Source organism: Aegilops tauschii, chromosome 2, assembly GCF_002575655.3.
Source record: "Aegilops tauschii subsp. strangulata cultivar AL8/78 chromosome 2, Aet v6.0, whole genome shotgun sequence".
NCBI classification, from domain to species: domain Eukaryota; kingdom Viridiplantae; phylum Streptophyta; class Magnoliopsida; order Poales; family Poaceae; genus Aegilops; species Aegilops tauschii.
In genome coordinates this window covers 647,291,955-647,313,842 of record NC_053036.3, presented here as the reverse complement: position 1 = coordinate 647,313,842, position 21,888 = coordinate 647,291,955, and the positions used below count along the sequence as shown (strand labels likewise).

Sequence of the window (21,888 nt, the reverse complement as noted above, 5' to 3'; positions counted from 1 at the left end):
AGAATTAATTTTATTTATCTCCTCTCACCTTCTACTATTCTTGTTATAATATTTCCATCTTGTCAGATTTACTTACACTCTGTTTGAAATGCAGCGTAGACCTTGTTTCTAACATTGTGAGGTCAAGTCGTACTGAACCTAAATGGAAACTACAAAGCCATAAATTGTTTGTCTGAAGTTGAGTTAAGTGTGCCATTTTCACCAGTGCTGCATAATCAAACCACTTGCTGGAGGAGTTCATTTTCACCACTGATGCTCTAGATGCTCTAGCAGTTCATTTTCAACACTAGAAAGCCATAAATTGTTTGTCTGAAGTCGGAGCAGAACGCTCGCAGGCCACAGCCACATTTCGCTCCAGTTTGCCCACGCGGGACGACTCACATTTGTCAACTGACATCGTTGACCAAAAGAAACTACATTCATCAGTTCGAACTGCGTTAAACAATAAAGGTACCTCCCCAGCAGTTGTAGGAATAGAACAAAAGAAACATAGATCTAGTCTTCAAGTTTGATAACACAAGATCACAAAACATAGGTCTAGTACAACAACATATACATATATATTAGCTCTAAGTTTGATCACCTAAGGAGTCATCTTCACCCCATCACCAAGTTATCGAGCTTGTCCCTCACAAGCAGGGACCAAGCAATAAGAACAACCACATTATGTCCGCCAAGAACACATTCTCCCTTGCTTACTTGGCAATGCTGAGCAGGGATATCAAGCTGGGCCTCGTTAGCGACAAGACGAGACTTTGTATATTCTTTTATGGTAATCTTCAGTGATCCTTCCAATTCCACGGTGACCACATTCCTTGAAAGAGAGATATAGCCATCCAGTCCATCTTCAAGAAATTTTTCATCACAATCAATCAACACAACTTCCCGACATGCATCAGCATTGACACCTTCAGTATATGATGAACATGAAACTTGACCTCCATATTCAAAAGATGACTCCCCTCCAACAAGACGAATGGACAAGATAGTGGCCTGGACTGCACTATAAACAGTCTGGAGGCTTAACTCTGCTGAACACAGGCAGCTAAAGAAAACAGCACTGTCAGCACTAGCGAAACTGTGGTGGTTAGCAGAACTCATCAAGGCTTTATCTTGGCACTCTGTTCCATCTTTTATCCTTAGTTCAACTTCAAAGTCGACAGGATACTCAGCCAGAATAGCACGAGAAGGCCCAGTCAAGTGCAAAAAAGGATCCTGCAGACAACATCATCATCATTATCATTACTAACGCTTAGTTGAAACCGACAAACATCTAATATGAGATAGTATGGAAACTTTGCTCAGGAACAAACTCAATGACCTTTCTGTCCCTGATAAAAGGAACATAAAGCTCCCGTTTTCATGGTCATTGTTGTTGCATGTGCTGAATACGAAGAGCTAAAAAACAGAGATACTTTGTTCAGAGAGGGTTTGATTTGTTGGCTGCAGAACTTAGTTTAGAGAGGTGCTATCTTTTGTTTGAAATGCCTAAGAATGAGCATGGTATTCCCTTCCTAAGAGTTCTATGTACTGAGACAGACAGAGCACCAGGAATTCATGGTCACAATAATTGTTTGAATGTTCCTCTTGCTGCTGACCACACTACAGTTGATTATATCCCTTAATGAGAACTGATTCATCTTCCATGGTTATTTGAAGGTAGATAATGGGAGACTGGTAGACACATTGGCATACTACTGGTTGGACCAGATAGTTCCCTGAAACATTTGCTTGACACCGAGCCACTCAACTTCCTAAAATGTTTTTCTTGCTTGAACTATATCAAGGGTGCAAGTGTTAGAACACAGAAGCCTGTGATATTTCTGTTAATGAGATACACATCAAACTATTGCAATCAACTTTGACAGTGCAACTATATCAACAAAGGCCTGCATTCTGCCTGGAAGGTGCAGTATTGAAGATGCTTGTGTTGATCCAGAATAGATCTTGACTTTGGCCATAAGAAGAAACTATTTTTTCATATAACCATATCTTGTAATCCTTCCTCCCACAATGTAAGACATTTTTGCAAGCTAAAAATAGCTTGCAAAAACGCTTATATTGTGGGACAGAGGGAATACTAATTACCACTAGATGTCCCTCATAGGGCGAGTTTCTTATCTGCTGCACTACTCGACTAATGCTGATGAGCTTAATTCGATTTCCTTGATGTGTAATTAAACGCTGATAGGAACAAACTTTTCTTCGATCAAATTATTTTCATCCAAGAGTAACAATAACCAAAGCTATGCCTATCTAGGAACCAGCAGAGTTATATGGACTGCCATGGTAATTTTCTATGTTTGCTAATCGGCATGTTTAATACACAAGATCACATGCAAGAGGAAGAAAAAACATTTCATACATACCTTTTCTGTGACTACTTGGCCGTTAGCCCGGGAGCAAGAGAAGAGGAGGTTGCGGTTACCATCCACAACGTCTCGAGCAGCAACCACGCCATACACATAGAGTGGCCACTTCAAGCAGTCATTTAGGTCAGAGATCTCAAAGGAGTAAATCTGCAAGGCCTTGGTGGCGAAGCCGGTGTATGGGATGATAGCAGGTGCAAATGGGGTAAAGTACATAGGAGACAGTGTGGCTGCAATATCAATGTGTGTGTAGTGTTATATAATGTAGAAACCACTAAACCAAGGGAAGTACAATATTTTACCGTGCAAGAAGAAAAGCAGCAAGTTATGATTACATTGACTGAGAAATGCATAGTAAGGAAGAAAAAGGAAGCAAAAGCAGGAAAGGCATAGGAGCAGACAGGTGCTACACTCACCGACATCAAAGCCAAATGTCCACTTGGGAAACTGTGAACTAGTGTGTATTTGTGCAGTAATTCCCCTGGATTGGAACTAGTACAAATGAGTTTCCCCAGAGTTAAAAGATTTCTATCAGAATTGGAATTTCTATCAGAATCAGAATTGGAATTTTGGAATCACTTGTTGTGGTTTCAAAAATTCTTTGAAATTGGTCTTCCTACAAGATAAATAATTATTGGTGACATAAGCAGCACTTACTTATGTCGTTGAAGCCGCCAGACCTTAATACTGGACTACCCCAAATGGACTCCCAGCTTTCACGGCGCTCGCTGTAAGCAGCAATTGCAGCATCCTCGGAAGATTTGCCTGAATTGGGCGACCCTTGCCTCGCAATGATTCTGGAGATCTCCGCACATCTTTCCGACACGAGAGACAGTAACCTGGCCGTCTCCAGGGAGATTGGAGCAGCGAGTTCCCTCAGAGACTGGATCCGGTAGCCCAGCTTGTGCGCCTCGTGCAGGAGCAGATTGAGGGCCTCCTCGTGACGAGGAACGAGATAGGGCAAACTGACCAGAGGCAGGCTCGCGATCTTCTGGCCGGACAACTGCTCCTTCAGCTGAGGTAATTCGCGAGATAGTGATCTTCGACCAGTATGCTCCTTCAGATAGCCCTTCTTCCCAGCAATCGTCTCCAGGCCACGGGAGGTGACCTCGCTCCTCAGGAATTCGGTCTCCCACCTCAGGGTCTCACGGTAGCGACGATATGCTTTCCAGAAATTTTACATCATTTCGGATCATCAATATGTCATTCACATATACTTATCAGAAATGTTGTAGCGCTCCCACTCACTTTATTGTAAATACAAGTTTCTAACAAACTTTGTATAAACCCAAAAACTTTGATCACCCCATCAAAGCGTATATTCTGACTCCGAGATGCTTGCTCTAATCCATGGAAGGATCGCTGGAGCTAGCATACCTTTTAGCATCCTTAGGATCGACAAAACCTTTCTGATTGTATCACATACAACCTTTCCTTACGAAAACTGGTAAGGAAACTTGTTTTGACATCCATCTGCCAGATTTCATAAATGTAGCTAATGCTAACATGATTCCGACGGACCTAAGCATCGCTACGGATGAGAAAAACTCATCGTAGTCAACTCCTTGAACTTGTGAAAATACTCTTTGCCACAAGTCGAGCTTCATAGACGATAACATTACCGTCCATGTCCGTCTTCTTCTTAAAGATCCATTTATCTCAATGGCTTGCCGATCATCGGGCAAGTTCACCAAAGTCCATGCTTTGTTCTGATACATGGATTATATCTCGGATTTCATGGCCTCGAGCCATTCGTCGGAATATGGGCCCACCACCGCTTCTCCATAGCTCGTAGGTTCATTGTTGTCTAGCAACATGACTTCCAAGACAGGATCACGCATTACTCTGAAGTAGTGCGCATCCTCGTCGTCCTACGAGGTTTGGTAGTGACTTGATCCGAAGTTTCATGATCACTATCATAAGTTTCCACTTCAATTGGTGTAGGTGCCACAGGAACAACTTCCTGTGCCCTGCTACACACTAGTTGAAGCGACGGTTCAATAACCTTATCAAGTCTCCACCATCCTCCCACTCAATTCTTTCGAGAGAAACTTTTCCTCGAGAAAGGACTCGTTTCTAGAAGCAATTACTTTTGCTTCCAGATCTGAAATAGGAGGTATACCCTACTGTTTTGGGTATTCTATGAAGATGCATTTGTCCGCTTTGGGTTCGAGCTTATCAGCCTGAAACTTTTTCACATAAGCTTCACAGCCCCAAACTTTTAAGAAACGACAACTTAGGTTTCTCTAAACGGTGTCGTCTCAACGGAATTGCGTGGTGCCCCTTTTAAAGTGAATGCGGTTGTCTCTAATGCCTAACCCATAAACGATAGTGGTAATTTGATAAGAAACATCATGGTATGCACCATATCCAATAGGGTGCAGTTATGATGTTCGGACACACCATCACACTATGGTGTTCCAGGCGGTATTAATTGTGAAACACTTTCCACAATGTCTCAACTATGTGCCAAACTCGTATCTCAGATACTCATCTCTATGATCATATCACAGACATTTTATCCTCTTGTTACGACGATCTTCAACTTCACTCTGAAATTACTTGAACCTTTCAATAATTCAGACTAGTGTTTCATCAAGTAAATACACTCAGCATCTACTCAAATCATCTGTGAAGTAAGAACATAACGATATCCACTGCATGCCTCAGCACTCATTGGACTGCGCACATCAAAATGTATTACTTCCAATAAGTTGCTCTCTTGTTCCATCTTACTGAAAACGAGGACTTTCAGTCATCTTGCCCATGTGGTATGATTTGCATGTCTCAAGTGATTCATAATCAAGTGAGTCTAAACGATCCATCTGTATGGAGTTTCTTCATGCATATATACCAATAGACATGGTTCGCATGTCTCAATCTTTTCAAAAATGAGTGAGTCCAAAGATCCATCCACATGGAGCTTCTTCATGCGTTCTATACCAATATGACTCAAATGGCAGTGCCACAAGTATGTGGAACTATCATTACTATTTTATATCTTTTGGCACGAACATGTGTATCACTACGATCGAGATTCATTTTAGGTGCAAGACCATTGAAGGTTTTATTCAAATAAACAGAGTAACCATTATTCTCCTTAAATGAATAACCATTTTGCGGTAAACATAATCCAATCATGTTCAACGCAAACACCAAATCTCGATGGTAGAGGGAGCATGCGATGCTTGATCACATCAACCTTGGAAACACTCCCAACACATATCGTCATCTCACCTTTAGCTAGTCTCCATTTATTCCGCAGCTTTTATTTCGAGTTACTAACACTTAGCAACCGAACCAGTATCTAATACCCTGGTGCTGCTAGGAGTACTAGTAAAGTACACATTCATATAACGTACATCCAATATACTTCTGTCGACCTTGCCTGCCTTCTCATCTACCAAGTATCTAGGGTAGTACTGCTTCAGTGACCGTTCCTCTCATTACAGAAGCACTTAGTCTCGGGTTTGGGTTCAACCTTGGGATTCTTCACTAGAGCAGCAAACGACTTGCTGTTTCATGAAGTATCCCTTTTGCCCTTGCCCTTCTTAAACTAGTGGTTTTACTAACCATCAACAATTGATGCTCCTTCTTGATTTCTACTCTCGCGGTGTCAAACATCGCGAATAGCTCAAGGATCATCATGATTATCCTTGATATGTTATAGTTCATCACGAAGCTCTACTAGCTTGGTGGCAGTGACTATGGAGAACTATCACTATCTCATCTGGGAGATTAACTCCCACTCGATTCAAGCGATTGTGGCACTCAGACAATCTGAGCACACGCTCAACGATTGAGCTTTTCTCCCTTAGTTTGCAGGCTTAAGAAACTTGTCAGAGGTCTCATACCTCTTGACATGGGCACTAGTCTGAAATCCCAATTTCAGTCTTCGGAACATCTCATATGTTCTGCGACGTTTCAAAAATGTCTCTTGTGCCACAATTCTAAACTGTTAGCATTACGCATTGAACTATCACGTAGTCATCAAAACGTGTATGTCAGATGTTTCGTAACATCTACAAACGACACTGAGGTTCAGCACACCGAGTGGTGCATTAAGGACATAAGCCTTCTGTGCAGCAATGAGGACAATCCTCAGTTTACGGACCCAGTCCGCATAATTGCTACTACCAACTTTCAACTAAATTTTCTCTAGGAACATATCTTAACCAGTAGAACTAAAGCGCAAGCTATGACATAATTTGCAAATACCTATTTGACTATGTTCATGATAATGAAGTTCATTTGATTATGAACTCCCACTCAGATAGACATCCCTCTAGTCATCTAAGTCAAACATGATCCGAGTTTAACTAGGCCGTGTCCGATCATCACGTGAGACGGACTAGTCAAGATCGGTGAACATCTCCATGTTGATCGTATCTTCTATACGACTCATGCTCGACCTTTCGGTCCTCCGTGTTTCGAGGCCATGTCTGTACATGCTAGGCTCGTCAAGTCAACCTAAGTGTATTGCGTGTGTGCCGAGGCCATGTCTGTACATGCTAGGCTCGTCAACCCCCGTTGTATTCGAACGTAAGAATCTATCACACCCGATCATCACGTGGTGCTTCGAAACGACGAACCTTCGCAACGGTGCACAGTTAGGGTGAACACTTTCTTGAAATTATTATAAGGGATCATCCTACTTGCTACCGTCGTTCTAAGCAAATAAGATGCAAAAACATGATAAACATCACATGCAATCAAATAGTGACATGATATGGCCAATATCATCATGCTCCTTTGATCTCCATCTTCGGGGCACCATGATCATCTTCGTCACCGGCATGACACCATGATCTCCATCATCATGATCTCCATCATTGTGTCTTCATGAAGTCGTCACGCCAACGATTACTTCTACTTCTATGGCTAACGCGTTTAGCAACAAAGTAAAGTAATTTACATGGCGTTATTCAATGACACGCAGGTCATACAAAATAATAAAGACAACTCCTATGGCTCCTGCCGGTTGTCATAATCATCGACATGCAAGTCGTGATTCCTATTACAAGAATATGATCAATCTCATACATCACATATATCATTCATCACATCTTCTGGCCATATCACATCACATAGCACTTGCTGCAAAAACAAGTTAGACGTCCTCTAATTGTTGTTGCAATTTTTTACGTGGTTTGTAGGTCTCTAGCAAGAATGTTTCTTACCTACGTATGACCACAACGTGATTTACCAATTTCTATTTACCCTTCATAAGGACCCTTTTCATCGAATCTGTTCCGACTAAAGTAGGAGAGACAGACACCCGCTAGCCACCTTATGCATCTAGTGCATGTCAGTCGGTGGAACCTGTCTCACGTAAGAGTACGTGTAAGGTCGGTCCGGGCCGCTTCATCCTACAATGCCGCCGAAACAAGAAAAGACTAGTAGCGGCAAGAAGAATTGGCAAACTCAACGCCCACAACTTCTTTGTGTTCTACTCGTGCATAGTAACTACGCATAGACCTGGCTCATGATGCCACTGTTGGGAATCATAGGTATAATTTAAAATTTTCCTACGCTCACCAAGATGCATCTATGGAGTCTACTAGCTACGAGGGGAAGGGAGTGCATCTACATACCCTTGTAGATCGCGAGCGGAAGCGTTCCAATGAACGTGGATGACGGAGTCGTACTCGCCGTAATCCAAATCACCGATGACCGAGTGCCGAACGTACGGCACCTCCGCGTTCAACACACGTACGGTGCAGCGACGTCTCCTCCTTCTTGATCCAGCAAGGGGGGAGGAGAGGTTGATGGAGATCCAACAGCACGACGGCGTGGTGGTGGATGTAGCGGCTCTCCGGCAGGGCTTCGCAAGCTTCTGCGAGAGAGAGAGAGAGAGAGAGAGAGAGAGAGAGGTGTTGCATGGGAGGAGGGAGGCGCCCAAGGCTTAGATGTTGCTGCCCTCCCTTCCCCCCACTATATATAGGGCCAAGGGAGAGGGGGGGCGCAGCCTTGCCCCTTCCTCCAAGGAAGGGTGCGGCCAGGGGGGAGTCCTTCCCCCCCAAGGCACCTCGGAGGTGCCTTCCCCCTTTAGGACTCTCCCTTTTTTCTTATCTCTTGCGCATGGGCCTCTTGGGGCTGGTGCCCTTGGCCCATATAGGCCAAGGCGCACCCCTTACAGCCCATGTGGCCCCCCGGGGCTGGTGGACCCCCGGACCCCTTTCGGCACTCCCGGTACAATACCGATAAAGTGCGAAACTTTTCCGGCGACCAAAATAAGACTTCCCATATATAAATCTTTACCTCCGGACCATTCCGGAACTCCTCGTGACGTCCGGGATCTCATCCGGGACTCCGAACAACTTTCGGGTTTCCGCATACATATATCTCTACAACCCTAGCGTCACCGGACCTTAAGTGTGTAGACCCTACGGGTTCGGGAGACATGCAGACATGACCGAGACGCCTCTCTGGTCAATAACCAACAGCGGGATCTGGATACCCATGTTGGCTCCCACATGCTCCACGATGATCTCATCGGATGAACCACGGTGTCGAGGATTCAATCAATCCGTATGCAATTCCCTTTGTCAATCGGTATGTTACTTGCCCGAGATTCGATCGTCGGTATCCCAATACCTTGTTCAATCTCGTTACCGGCAAGTCTCTTTACTCATACCGCAATGCATGATCCCGTGACTAACGCCTTAGTCACATTGAGCTCATTATGATGATGCATTACCGAGTGGGCCCAGAGATACCTCTCCGTCACACGGAGTGACAAATCCCAGTCTCGATCCGTGCCAACCCAACAGACACTTTCGGAGATACCCGTAATGCACCTTTATAGTCACCCAGTTACGTTGTGACGTTTGGCACACCCAAAGCACTCCTACGGTATCCGGGAGTTGCACGATCTCATGGTCTAAGGAAAAGATACTTGACATTGGAAAAGCTCTAGCAAACGAAACTACACGATCTTTTATGCTATGCTTAAGTTGGGTCTTGTCCATCACATCATTCTCCTAATGATGTGATCCCGTTATCAATGACATCCAATGTCCATAGTCAGGAAACCATGACTATTTGTTGATCAACGAGCTAGTCAACTAGAGGCTTACTAGGGACAGGTTGTGGTCTATGTATTCACACATGTATTACGATTTCCGGACAATACAATTATAGCATGAATAATAGACAATTACCATGAACAAAGAAATATAATAATAACCATTTATTATTGCCTCTAGGGCATATTTCCAACAGTATGGACTGTGGTTAGCTCGCAGTAATGCCCATGATGGAAAGAGAATTGAAGATGCAGAGGTGATTGCAAGGACTGTAGTTAAGTTGATGGAGGAGTGGCAGGCCATACATGGACACAAAAGCAAAATACAGAAGCCCGTGCCTGTTGAAAAGTGGAAACCGCCGGAGGAAGGATGGGTTAAAGTCAATGAAGGGGCTCTGCTTGGTAGTGCATGCCATATCAAAAACAGGTGAGAATGGAGGTGCAGGAGTGGTATTCAGAAATCATGAAGGGGCTCTGCTGGGTAGTGCATGCCATTTCCTCCCAATGTGTAAGGACCCAGCTACAGCCGAGCTTCAAGCTTGTAAGCATGCGGTTCAGTTAGCACATGAGTTTAACGCCAACAGTCTGCACATTGAGATGGACTGCAAGGAGATAGTTAGCAAGTTACAGAGCAAGGAGAGGGACCTATCTACGCTGGGACCAATCATAGAGGAAGTCAAGCAAATGTTGGATAGCAGGGAAAGATGGAAATTTTCTTGGGTTGGGAGGACTGCAAATAGTGCAGCACATTTGTTAGCTAAGGAGAGTGTTTTGAGTCATTATTGTAAGGTCTGGTTGAATGAACCTCCCGACTGTATTCTGCAGGTTATAGCGGCAGAGATTCCTGCCGGTTTTGAATAAATAAAGATCAGGTTGAAGTTAAAAAAACAAAGCGGTGGGTTGGGTTGGGATGGAATGCTGTCCCACCGAAGAAAAGCTCAGTCGGGCCTAGTCGGAGGGGCTGGCCCAACAAGAGCGACTCTCCACCTCGCCGGTCCGTCCTAGAACCTCCCCGCTACTTTTTATTTGCCTCAAAAACAAAGAAATCATTCATTACGGAGAACCCCTTGTAAATGTCACTCCCACCCTCTCAAGGGCTGACAAATGGTAGCCTAGGAGTTTTCACTTTTTTCGTAGATTTGTTTTTAAAACATTTTATCTCTTATAACTGGTTGTCCAATTCATGAACCATTTTCACTGCTCGATTCTTCGTGTTGAGATATTCGAAACTAGATCCCATGTTAATAGGTTTTGATGAATTTTTTTCTCCCAAAAAGGCCGATAAAAGATAGAAAAACTCATAGCCAGAAGCATGATTATGTTTTATTTTTTTCCTTTTCCGAGAAGCAAATATGCGCCTCCTGTGAAAAAAGAAAACATATTCTTTTCATGTGCCTCTCGTGGAAGCAGATTTGTGCCTACACAAGAAGCAAACTTGAGCTTCTCGTGGAAGCAAAAAAAAAATATTTTCCTTTTTCCAAATGGCACAATGCCTCTCGCGGAAGCAAAAAAATGTGCCTCCATAAGAAGCAAACTTTGTGCCTCTCGTGGAAGTAAAAAAAACGTTTCTTCCTTTCCGGGGGGCACAACTCTGCCTCTCGTGGAAGCAAAATCTGTGCCTCCACGAGAAACAAATATGTGCCTCTCGTGGTAGTTTTTTTTCTTAGGCAGAGATGTGCCTCTCGCGAAAGTTCCATTGATAATACATGAAGAATATTGGATGAATTGAATGAAGTAATCCATCAACACAAACATGTGCATTGAGAGTTGATAATGAATGAAAACTTCTATGGAAACAATGGCACCAAGTTATATATGAAGTTGTTCCATGGGTAATGCAATAAGAAGGTTGAATGGATTCTTTCGTGTCGAAAACTTTTCAATCCGTAGAAATCTTGGGGTCCGAATAACTCACACAATGTATAAGACATCAATGTCTTGGTGTGGTGTGGGGCGAAACTTTTCTCCTCATTGTCATTTTAGACTGTTAGGGTTGCAGATTTTGCATACGACCTCGGATTGAGATGATTCAAAAATAAAAATCATTTGCCTTGATGTAAGGAAGAAAAGTCATGTTGAATACTTGTTCATTTGAAGTCGCCTTGGGGACGTTATCATAATCAAAAGAAATGGCCCTCCAGATATCAGGTTTTGATCATGGAGTAAAGATAAAGGTTGACAGAGATAAAGCTTGAAGATCGAATTCTAAATGGTAAACGCACAAGCACAACTAATATACCACATGGGATCTTGTGGTATGGTAAAAAATTGTCAAATATGCTTTGTGTACTAAGCCATGATATGTGCTTGTCTATGTCTATGAGGGTTAGGTGATTCTCATGAGCTTGCATAAGAGAAATATTACAAGTGCCCATGGGAGGATGACATCAAGTGATGATGATTATGGTTGACAAGGGAAAGTTCAAGATTGGCATACCAAAGGATTACATGCTTGATGCTTGCGAGCGATCACATGATGGGTATGTGAAGATGGAATAAAAAGTTGTGCTTCCACATGGTTATGTGGGGGCTATTTGATGTCTTCACCAAGAGTCGTGATCAGGATTGCCTTTCCAACTTGAGCCAAGAATAATGTCAACATCAAGCTCAAGTGCCATTGCTATCCCGAGCGACCAGATGTCTGTGCCACCAGATGTTTGATAAACACCGAAATTCAGTAAACCTATACAAAGCCAAAATTTTAATAGAAGTTTGGTACCTACCAGACGTCCTATGCTCCTTGAGACACCAGATGTCCAGTACATACCAGATGTCTGGTGCCCCTGTTACTTTGCCTCTGCTAATTCATTTAGCTGTGCAAAACGTACATCGACCAGATGTTCGGTACACACCATATGTTTGGTAACTACCATATGTCAAGTACTTACACAACCTTTTACAATCAAACAACTAGTTTTTGGGCCACACTACATATACCCCTTGACCACTTCATGGAGGGGTCGAGCAGCACACTTATATGAACCCTAGAACACAAAAAGGCTCCCTCTCACTTTCTCCTGCACCAAATCTTAGATCTACAAGATATTAGTGAGTGTTCTTGAGAGAGATTCCACTAAGTGATAGATCCAGTCTCTCTCCTTCTGACTGAAGCAATAGTGGTTGAGAATCGCCTTCGTGGTGATATCTCAAGGACAACAGCGTGAGCTTTCGTGGTGTTATTGTGCCTTTGTGATAACACCCATCCCTCCAATGTTGACTAGCTTCCCTCCAAGGAAGTGGACATCGGGATACATCCTTGTCTCCGTGACTTTAGTTATCCTTAACCATATCTCCTTATTTGTGGTTTTCTTTGGTCACTTGACCTCGCAGTCACTATTATCTTGTTGTCCTCATTATATTGTGTTGGTTATTTCCTTGTAGAGATTATTTAGGTCTACAATTTATATTCCGCAATTCATACTTGCTACTATTGATATATCTTGTGATTGGTGTGAATTGCTAACTTGTGTCATACACTTTCATATCTTGTGATATTGCTCAAGTAAGTTTGTGTAACTTGTGTTTGTTAGTATCCTTGTTGTGCTCACCTTGTTTACATTAAGTTGTTGGTGCACTCTGCTTCGACTTTTGGTTTTTTGATTCTTAAGTTTCCATATCTTCCTGCGGGTACACACTGGATGCGACACGTCCATTTTGGGCTCCTGATGATTACAAGAAGTACAGCTTCTTGCCCAGTATTTGACCTTCGCAATCTGTTTAATTAACCAAGTGCATGAACATTTTGGGAAGCACTCGCCTTTGACTGTCTCTTGTTACCTAGTAATAGATTAGATACTGTTGCAATATCATATGATCTCATTGTTTACAATCTCCACTGCTGCTGTAGCATATATTGTATATGTAGTTTGTGCGGCATTCTAGTTGCGTGCACATAGAGTTGGATACACATGCAGTTGGAAATCCTACTTGCCTTAGCATACCACTAGCAAGACGAAAATACATGGCCAAGACACCATACTAGGCCTGGGTAGTATATCCATCAATCAAAAGGTCCATCTTGTCGCGGACAAGTCGGGACCAAGCAACAGTGATCTCCACCTCAGAGCCGCCAACCAAACATGTACGCTGACTGATGTTGCAATACTCACAAGGGAAGTAGACATGAGTAGATGTAGAAGATCCCCCGTACGTTTCTACCACAACATTCAACCCTCCTCCAGATTCAACCGAAACGACATTTCTTGACAGAGGGAGGTAACCATCTAGATCTAACTCATCATCTTCTTGAGGAATTCCTTCAAGAGAATGAAGGAGCACAACCTTCTCATATATAGTAGAACTACCATCTGCACTAGATGACCAACAAAAAACTTCCCCTCCGGATTTAAAAGGATGACCCTCTCCGACAACACGAATCGACAAGATAGTTGCCTGGACCGTACTAGAAAGTTGTTCAAGGCTCAACACTGCTCTACACAACGGACTATAGAAGGTTAAACGTTGAATCTCACCGCTGGGCGCGACCTCGTAGCGGTTGCTAACACAGATCAATTCTCTATCATTGATCCCATCACCTCTAAAATCATAGCCATCATGTACTCGCAGCTCAACTTCGAAGTCAACAGGGTCCACGGCTAGAATAGCACGTGACGGGCCAGACAAGCACAAAGAACAGTCCTGCAAGCATTAGATCATCGTTGTATTTAAATGGAGTGTTTTGCTGAAGAAGAAAATACTACTGTACTTAACAGAAACGGAAGAAAATGAAGAGAAAACTAAATATAGAACAGTGCATACATTTTCAGATGTAAGTACTTGATACATAACACTTGACCGAGAGAAGAGAAGGTTGCGGTTGTGGTCCACGGTGTCTCGGGCAGCGACCACACCATACACATTGAGTGGCCACTTCAGGTCGCCACTTAGTCCAGTAACTTTGAAGGAGTAGATCTGCAAGGAGCTCTCAATAACAGCGGCACGCGGCGGGATGACACCGGGTATGCAATGTGTAAACTGCATAGGACTCAATAGAGCTGCAACACAATTAAGCAAAGACTAAGCAAATTTCTTGAGACATGCATACAGCAAAGAGTAAATAAATAGAGTTGAGTAAGCAAACTTCTCACATGCATAGAGCAAACATAGGCTTAGTTTTTTTTAAACTGTGGTAATTTCAAGCCACGGTATTCCAACGTGTGGGCACCTAATACTCTACAATTACTTAAAACCATGGCTTTTCTCAGTTTTACAAAAACTACATAGATGTTTGGATGGTGATGTTTTACCATGCATAGTTTTGACTGATTGTTACGGTGGATGACAGCTGAACCTAACTCAGCTTGGAGCTACACGACTAATTAGTGATTTCTAACAGCCGCCGGGCTGCATGCACCCGCCATGCAGCCTGGTCAGCACGCCAACACCTACAGTAGATGCCAGGATCTGTAGCAATAAATATACAATTCACTTCGATAGTTTTCTGATCAAATTAGAGGAGACAGACTAAGTACTGTCACTACGGTGTTTGCTCCTGAGTTCTGACCAACTTTGCCATTCAACAAGTGTGTGACTTCAAATTTCTGTACTGCCATAACAACAAGCCAAGCGAAAGAAACAGATCAGCTAGCCGGCCTGAAACTGCTGATTAATCTAAGCAGGATGTGCATGATTGATCAAGGTTCATCCATCGCCAGAATAAAGTAATACAATCATTTGTGGCATGCATGTGCCAACAACTGCAGCAAAAACTATGGAATACTGCGGGGCCTAAGCAAATAGAGTTGAATAAAGTTAATTTCTTGAGAGATGCATATAGCACAGAGCAAACAGTCTATGCAAATAGAGTTGAGTAATAAGCTATATAATAAAGCTGCAGCATATATGCATTCTGTACTTACTTTTATCTTCGAATCCACCGCACTGACCCGGCTTGCTGCCACTTGAGTATTCCCATGCTCTACGGCGGCCCGCGAACAAACCCAGCTGGTTACCCATCCGCTCTTTAAGCTGCTCCGCTGGGGATTTTGCTTCCTGCTCATCAGCATGCTCCTCCACAATGCGCTCCTCCTTCTCCACAATGGGCGCCTTGTTCTGCGGGATCTGCTTCCTCTTTGCCTCCTTCTCCGCCTTCCTTTGCTTGATCATCTCCCTCCGCCGCTCCCTCTCCTTCTCTGCCTTCCTTATTGCCTCCCTCTTGGCCTCCTCCGCCTCCATCGCTGCCTGCCTCTCCGCCTCCATCGCCCTCTCATACTCCTGCTCATCCTCCTCTGTAATCATCATCGCCAACTCATTTCTGTAACACAAGGGTCTCGCCAGGACATTGGAGGAGAGACGCAAGAATTCATTGGCAGCCATGATCTTCCTCACCTCCTGTTGCCTCCTCGTCTCCTCCTCGTCCTCGTCCTCTTCCTCCTCCCTTCTTTCCATCTTCTCGGTGATCTTCTCAGATGTAATAACTTGTGCATCATCCTCCTGCTGCTGCTGCTGCTGCTTTTTCTTCTTCTTCCTCTCCTTCTCCTTCTTCCTCATGATAGCCCTCTTCTCCTTGTCCCCCTCATCCTTCTCCTTCTGCTGTTGCTTCTTCTTCTTCTCCTTCTTCCTCATCCTATCCCTCTTCTTCTTGTCCTCCTTCCTCTCCTCCTCCTTCCTCTTGTCCTCTGCCTCTGCCGCCTCCGACACGGCCTTATCCATTGCCTGCTCTGTAGATTCGCAGAAATCCTTGGAGATCTTCATTAATTTGGATGATGTGCTAACCAGCTCGTCGGCCTTGTACAAGGGGATGCGGGAATTGGAACAGGAAAGAAAATGGGACATGGACAGCATCCGCTGGCCCAAATCCTCGACATCCTCCAAGATGCCGAAGGGCTCTTTGCAGTCGACATTGCCCCGGACGGACGACGTTGCTGCTCGAGAGATCTCATCCACCCAGCGAGAAATCCCCGGAGTAAGAGACCCAATCAAGTCTCTGCGCTCGCTCTTCAGGGAGAGGATCTCCCCTATCAGCTCCGATAGCTCAGGGTCGGACTGAATCTCGGAGTCGGTAAAGAAGGACCTGGTGCCCATCTTCGTATCTTGTCCCCAACACCGCACCGTTGATCTCCGCCGCCGCCGCTTGGGGTTGCTCCGGGGTTGGCCAAAGCAGCAGTGAGGATGGAGGGGAAGAAGGGAGGGTTTGTGGCGGCGGCTGACGAGAGTGAGGATGGAGGGGAAGAAGGGAGGTGTGCGGCTGTGACCAAAAGCAAGCCCAGTCCGGCTCGGAGGGGTTGGCGAGACAAGTGTGGCCCAGTTCTCAGCTCGCCGGCCCGTCCAAGAACCACCGTGGCCCTTATTATTTTGCCTCGAAAAAATGTTTTTTTGTCAAAAACAAATGTAGGCTCTTATCCAATTTTCTAAAAAAAAAGAATCAAACTTAGTAAACTTTGACTAAGCTTATGAAGAAATATACCCACATTAAAAATATCAAAAATATCATTTGACACGACATGATACATATTTTATTTCATTATTTACTGTTCTTTCCTTCCCACAATATAATATCATTTGACACGACGCGAACGGTGCCACCATAGGAACCACGCCCCACTTTCAACACCGTGAACGAGAGGGGGATAAAATTGAGGAAGAGACGGGATGGATCCGGATCTGGCCGCCGCTTTATTTGGCAGGGAGAAGAAAAGAAGGAGAAAACTACCACTACACACGGACACACCCTCCTTCCTCCCCCACTCCGACCGGCAGCGCCGGTGGAGGAGAAAGGAAGAAGGGTGGTCGAAATCCACGACACAGGGGTTGACCTCACGCAAAGTCTGTTTCTAGAGGAAACGAGAGGAAAGGGGTTGTCCCTCCCTTTCTTCCAAAGTTTCACCAAGTATAAAAGCTTCCTTAAAGAACAAACAAAATGAAATAAAACTGAAACAAAATCAAAACAATGAGTTTCTAAGAAAGAATGAATAAGAGTGGAGTTGTTATGCTATTTTTTAAAAATAATACACGTTTTTAATAAATTATAGAAACATTACGCCGTTTATTTTATTTTTAAAAATAATACAACTTCGGCCTTGGGGAAGCCGACTGGACCTAGTCGGCCTTGACGCTGCCAATAAGTGGCCCATCTTCCACGTGCAAGCCAACCATTGGCTCAACCATGTCACCCGCGGCCACTCGGCCTGGTGCCATGCAGTCGGCATGGCCCTGACCGACAGGGCCCAGTCGACCTCGGCATAACCGACAGGTGGTTGAGAATCCACTAGCCGCCGCGCGCCCCCCTTCTTCCTCGTCCATTCTTCTTCTTTCCTTCTTTCTTTCTTTCTTTCTCTCCCCACCCGAAAACACTCTAATTTATACACGAAACTTAGCCGATTTGTCGCCCATTTTCCACCGTAGTTGCATTCTAGAGGGTTGGGGGAGGCAAGGGAAACTTCGATCTCATGATGGGATATCTCGTGGTGATGGTTGTGAGCATTTTGGTGGTGGTGGTGGAGGTGGTGTAGGTGGAGGTGGTGGTGATGGGGGTGGTGGAGGTGGTGGAGGCTCCGGCTCCGGCGATTGAAGGCCGTCGTTCTTCATTGCTTCACATGCTTCAAGGGTAAGATTCAACTGACGTTTATCTCTGTCATTGTTGATCCAGTAGTATTCGGTAATATGTTTACATGTGAAATATTTAGGTGTGCGAATATTTTTAGTTGGTCCGGCAACATTTTGTAATATATTTAGATGTCGAATATTTAGGTGTGCGAATATTTTTAGTTGGTCCGGTAATATTCCATAATATATTTTTACGTCAAATATTTAGGTGTGTGAATATTTTTAGTTGCTCCAGTAATATTCCGTGATATATTTAGATGTCAAATATTTAGGTGTGCGAATATTTTTAGTTGTTCTGATAGTATTCCGTAATATATTTAGATGTCAAATATTTAGGAGTGCGAATATTTTTAGTTGTTTCCGGTAGTATCCTGTAATATATTTAAATGTCAAATATTTAGGTGTGCTAATATTTTTAGTTGATCCAGCTGCTTAATAGTTGTCCATGTTGAATATTTTTAGGTCAGCAGAGATGTCGGATGTAATGAAGTTTGTTTTTTTACTATGGCCCCGGTGTTGTCCGAACAAATGAGATGGGAACTGATCCGAGTGAATTTCAGTACACAGAGGTGCCTCAAACATGGTCTGCTAGTCAGTTGACAGAATGGTTGACAAGATGTTTAGGGCTAAATATTGAAATACGCAACATCTGTGTTCATGCATTGTGGACCCGGTCAAGCTCAACTGTCTACTTTTATTTGAGGCCAATAAAGCGGGACTCTCAGTGGGTGCGCTGGTTACAAGGTTGCGAAAGCAGGGGATGCAATCATGTTTCCTTAGTTCTTCCTGTCATGAAGGAGAGGTCAGTGCACCTAAAGGCGTGGGTGGTTACGATACTGGCTAGAGCAGTGAAGGGATGCATTTATCTATGTTAAATTTTGTGTCAAATGCTGGAGATGATGGTTACGAACCAGGGCAGAGTAGTCAGGTAGCAGGAGGAAATGCCGATGGTTATTACAGTGGCGAGGCGGACGCTGACGAGGTAGATGGGCACATGCAAAACTAGATGGAAGATGAAGATACATATGGTGATAGCGGTCATGCCGATGATTCGGATGAGTCAAATGAAGAAGAGAACACAGAGGAGGTGCCGAATCCTGCATCATGGAATCATGACTTCTCATCTGCAATGACCGTGAACGATGTCCATGATTCTGCCTGGCAATATCACCAGAACAACATCGCGACAAGTGCTATGTACCCCAACAAGGAAGCTATGAAGGATGCAATCATTAAATGGGGGCTCAGGTGTCAAGGACAATGGTACGCAAGAACAGACATTGTCCTGCCAGGGTGCATGGCTATCTCCCTAAGTATGACACAAGTTGGGTCATCAGTGACTTAGTTCATCACACTTGTCTTATTCCCTATATCCCTCAAGATCATGGCAACCTTTCGTCCATGCTGCTCGGTTGCTTTACAGCGAGATAGTGGAGAGCAAAGCGATGGAAGTGAAGGCTATCCAAACAAAAGTCTTCGTCAGGTTTAAGTACAAAATTTCTTATGGCAAGGCTTGGAGGGCTAAGAATAGGCTGCTTGAGACCAGATTTGATTCTTATTTCGATGAATATGACCCGACTAGAGTTGCCGCGTGTAGCTGACTGGCCAGTCAGCTTGGCCAAAGCTGACTGGGTCCTAATTGGCTTGCCGAAGCCGATAGGATTCCAGTCAGCCCTACCAAGACTGACAGGAGGCAGTCAGCTTCCCTAAGGACGAAGCTGCATTATTTAAAATAAAATAAAAAAATGACGTTATATTTCTATAATTTATTAAAAAGTATATTATTTAAAAATGGTCGTTGTTATTACCTTTTAAGAGGAAATAAAAAATTGAAACAAAATAAAAGTAATGAAATTCTTAAAAAAAGAATGAATTAGTGGCATTGGTATTATGCTTCAAGATGAAGAAAAAATATTATGAAATTTTTGCACATAATTTTTGCTTCTTATAATATGCAAGAATAAACATATAATAGTGCAATTTTTGAATATTTTTTCCAAATAAGTAATGAATTAGTGGCATTGCTATTACGTGTAAAGCAAAAATTAAATGGAATAAAAACTAAAGGATATTCAAACTAATGAAGTTTTGTAAGGATTAATGAATTAGTAGAATTGGTATTGCCATTTAAAGAAGAAAGAAAATAAAAAAATTAAAACCAATAACTAAAAAAGTTGCACACAATTTCATGGAAATTACGCTTTTTTGTAATATGCTATAATAAGCATATAATAGTGAATTTTTATAAAAAATCCAATAAAAGAACGTATTAGTAACATTGGTATTGCCCTAAGATGCAAAAAAGAGAAACAATTAATTTTTTGTCAAATAATTTCTGTTTCTAAAAAAATGAATTAGTGGCATTGAAATTACTCTTTAAGAGAAAGGAAAATTATCTTTAACATATACTAATTAATATGCACACAATTTACAACGAAATTGCGTTTTTTAATATGCAAGAATAAGCATATAACAATTGCTTTTTCTAAAAATACAATTTTTCTAAGAAATAATAAATTAGTGGCATTGGTATTACCCTTATAGAAGAAAATACAAAAATAAAAGAAAAACTAAATAAGTAAAACTAGTAACGACGAAATTCGCATAGAGTTTACACATAAATTGTGTTTTACTTATAATATGAAAATAATAATCATATAATAGTGGAATATTTGCAAAGAGAATTTTTTTCTATGAAGGAATGGATTAGTGTCATTGTTATTACCCTTAAAGAAGAAACAAAATAAAATCAAAAAAATAACATTTCCTAAGGAAGAATGAATGAGTGGCATTTGTATTAACCTTCCAGAAGAAAGAAAATAAAAAACCACATATTGAACGAATTTGCACATAATGTACACAGAGAATGCGCTTTTTCCATAATATGCAAGAAAACTGAGGAATTTCTTAAACATAAGTTTCCTACTACCTCCATCCTGGTTTACTAGTCCCCTATCGTATTTTGGGACATAGTTTGACCATGGTTTTACTAATAAAGTATATGTTATATGTACCAAAAAATAATATCATTGGAAACTACATTTAAATACAAATGCAACAATATAATTTTCAGTGACATGCATTAACATCTTTCTAGTCAAATATATGGTCAAACTTTGACCAAAAGTACAACTAGGACTAATAAACCAGGGCAGATGTAATAATGAATTAGTGGCATTGGTATAACCCTTAATGAAGAAAAAATAAAATATAATCTAAAGCAAAATAAAACAATGATTTATCCTAAGAAAGAATGAATTAGTGGCATTGCTATTTTCCTTTAAAAAGAAAGAAAATGAAATAAAACTGAAAAAGCAAAATAACTTTTTTCTAAGAAATAATGAATTTCATTGTTATTTTTTTTTGTTGCTGCATCATTGTTATTACCCTTTAAAATGAACGAAAATGAAAAACAAACTTGCACGAAACTTTGCACCGAAATTGCACTAATAGAGCTATTTCACACTCTATTGTAATTAACACACATATTGTATAGTTACTGTGTGTCTACATTCCAGTCATATAAATGCAAAAAAAAAAATACCCATGTAGAAATAAACGGTCTAAATTTTAAAAATAAAAGTGAAAGCAGAAAAAGCACACAAACAGAAAAAATACAAGCAATGCGTAACAGGTTTAAAGCCCAATGGAAAAATCAACTTACCCCAATCTGGGCGAGTCAAAAATCCAACCTAAGAAAAAGTCGAGTTACCCGAAAGGAACAAGTCAAAAATTCTGCCTACGGAAAAATTGACTTACCCCAAAAAGGGACAAGTCAAAAAGCAACCAAAGCAACACAAAGAAAAAAAAACAGCACAAATCTTGACAAAAGAATCAACAGTTGGAAAATTGACTTAGCGAAATTTAAAATGCAGGCGACTTACTTAGGACAAAGCTAAAGTGACGAATAAAACACCAAGAAAAGATCAGGCCTGGTCGGACTGCCAC

At 42.3% G+C, this 21,888-nt stretch overlaps 2 protein-coding genes across 2 annotated transcripts; both read right to left on the bottom strand.

Moving 5' to 3' along the window:
* Window positions 1–251: 251 nt before the first annotated feature.
* Window positions 252–12,014, bottom strand: LOC109747354 (uncharacterized). The gene is made up of 4 exons (XM_020306431.2): window positions 11,966–12,014; window positions 3,027–3,533; window positions 2,370–2,599; window positions 252–1,215 (listed from the first exon to the last, which is right to left on the bottom strand). Exons 1-4 carry the CDS (start codon window positions 12,012–12,014, stop codon window positions 598–600), a joined length of 1,404 nt encoding a protein of 467 aa, XP_020162020.1. The 3' UTR covers window positions 252–597.
* Window positions 12,015–13,192: 1,178 nt separating this feature from the next.
* On the bottom strand, window positions 13,193–16,674 carry LOC109747353 (uncharacterized). Its single transcript, XM_020306430.4, has 3 exons — window positions 15,255–16,674; window positions 14,155–14,390; window positions 13,193–14,034 (listed from the first exon to the last, which is right to left on the bottom strand). Exons 1-3 carry the CDS (start codon window positions 16,417–16,419, stop codon window positions 13,375–13,377), a joined length of 2,061 nt encoding a protein of 686 aa, XP_020162019.1. The 5' UTR covers window positions 16,420–16,674; the 3' UTR covers window positions 13,193–13,374.
* Window positions 16,675–21,888: the final 5,214 nt, after the last annotated feature.

Bases quoted from the DNA above. Each gene is read 5' to 3' on its own strand.
- LOC109747354 (XM_020306431.2), bottom strand. From the start codon at position 12,014: ATGGCACTTGAGCTTGATGTTGACATTATTCTTGGCTCAAGTTGGAAA. The intron at 3,534-11,965 runs GCAATCCTGATC...ATTTCTGGAAAG, and splicing joins TCTTGGCTCAAGTTGGAAAG to CATATCGTCGCTACCGTGAG. The intron at 2,600-3,026 runs GTAAGTGCTGCT...TTGATATTGCAG, and splicing joins TGGCGGCTTCAACGACATAA to CCACACTGTCTCCTATGTAC.
- LOC109747353 (XM_020306430.4), bottom strand. From the start codon at position 16,419: ATGGGCACCAGGTCCTTCTTTACCGACTCCGAGATTCAGTCCGACCCT. The intron at 14,391-15,254 runs GTAAGTACAGAA...ATTGTGTTGCAG, and splicing joins CGGTGGATTCGAAGATAAAA to CTCTATTGAGTCCTATGCAG. The intron at 14,035-14,154 runs GTATGCACTGTT...TAATGCTTGCAG, and splicing joins AAGTACTTACATCTGAAAAT to GACTGTTCTTTGTGCTTGTC.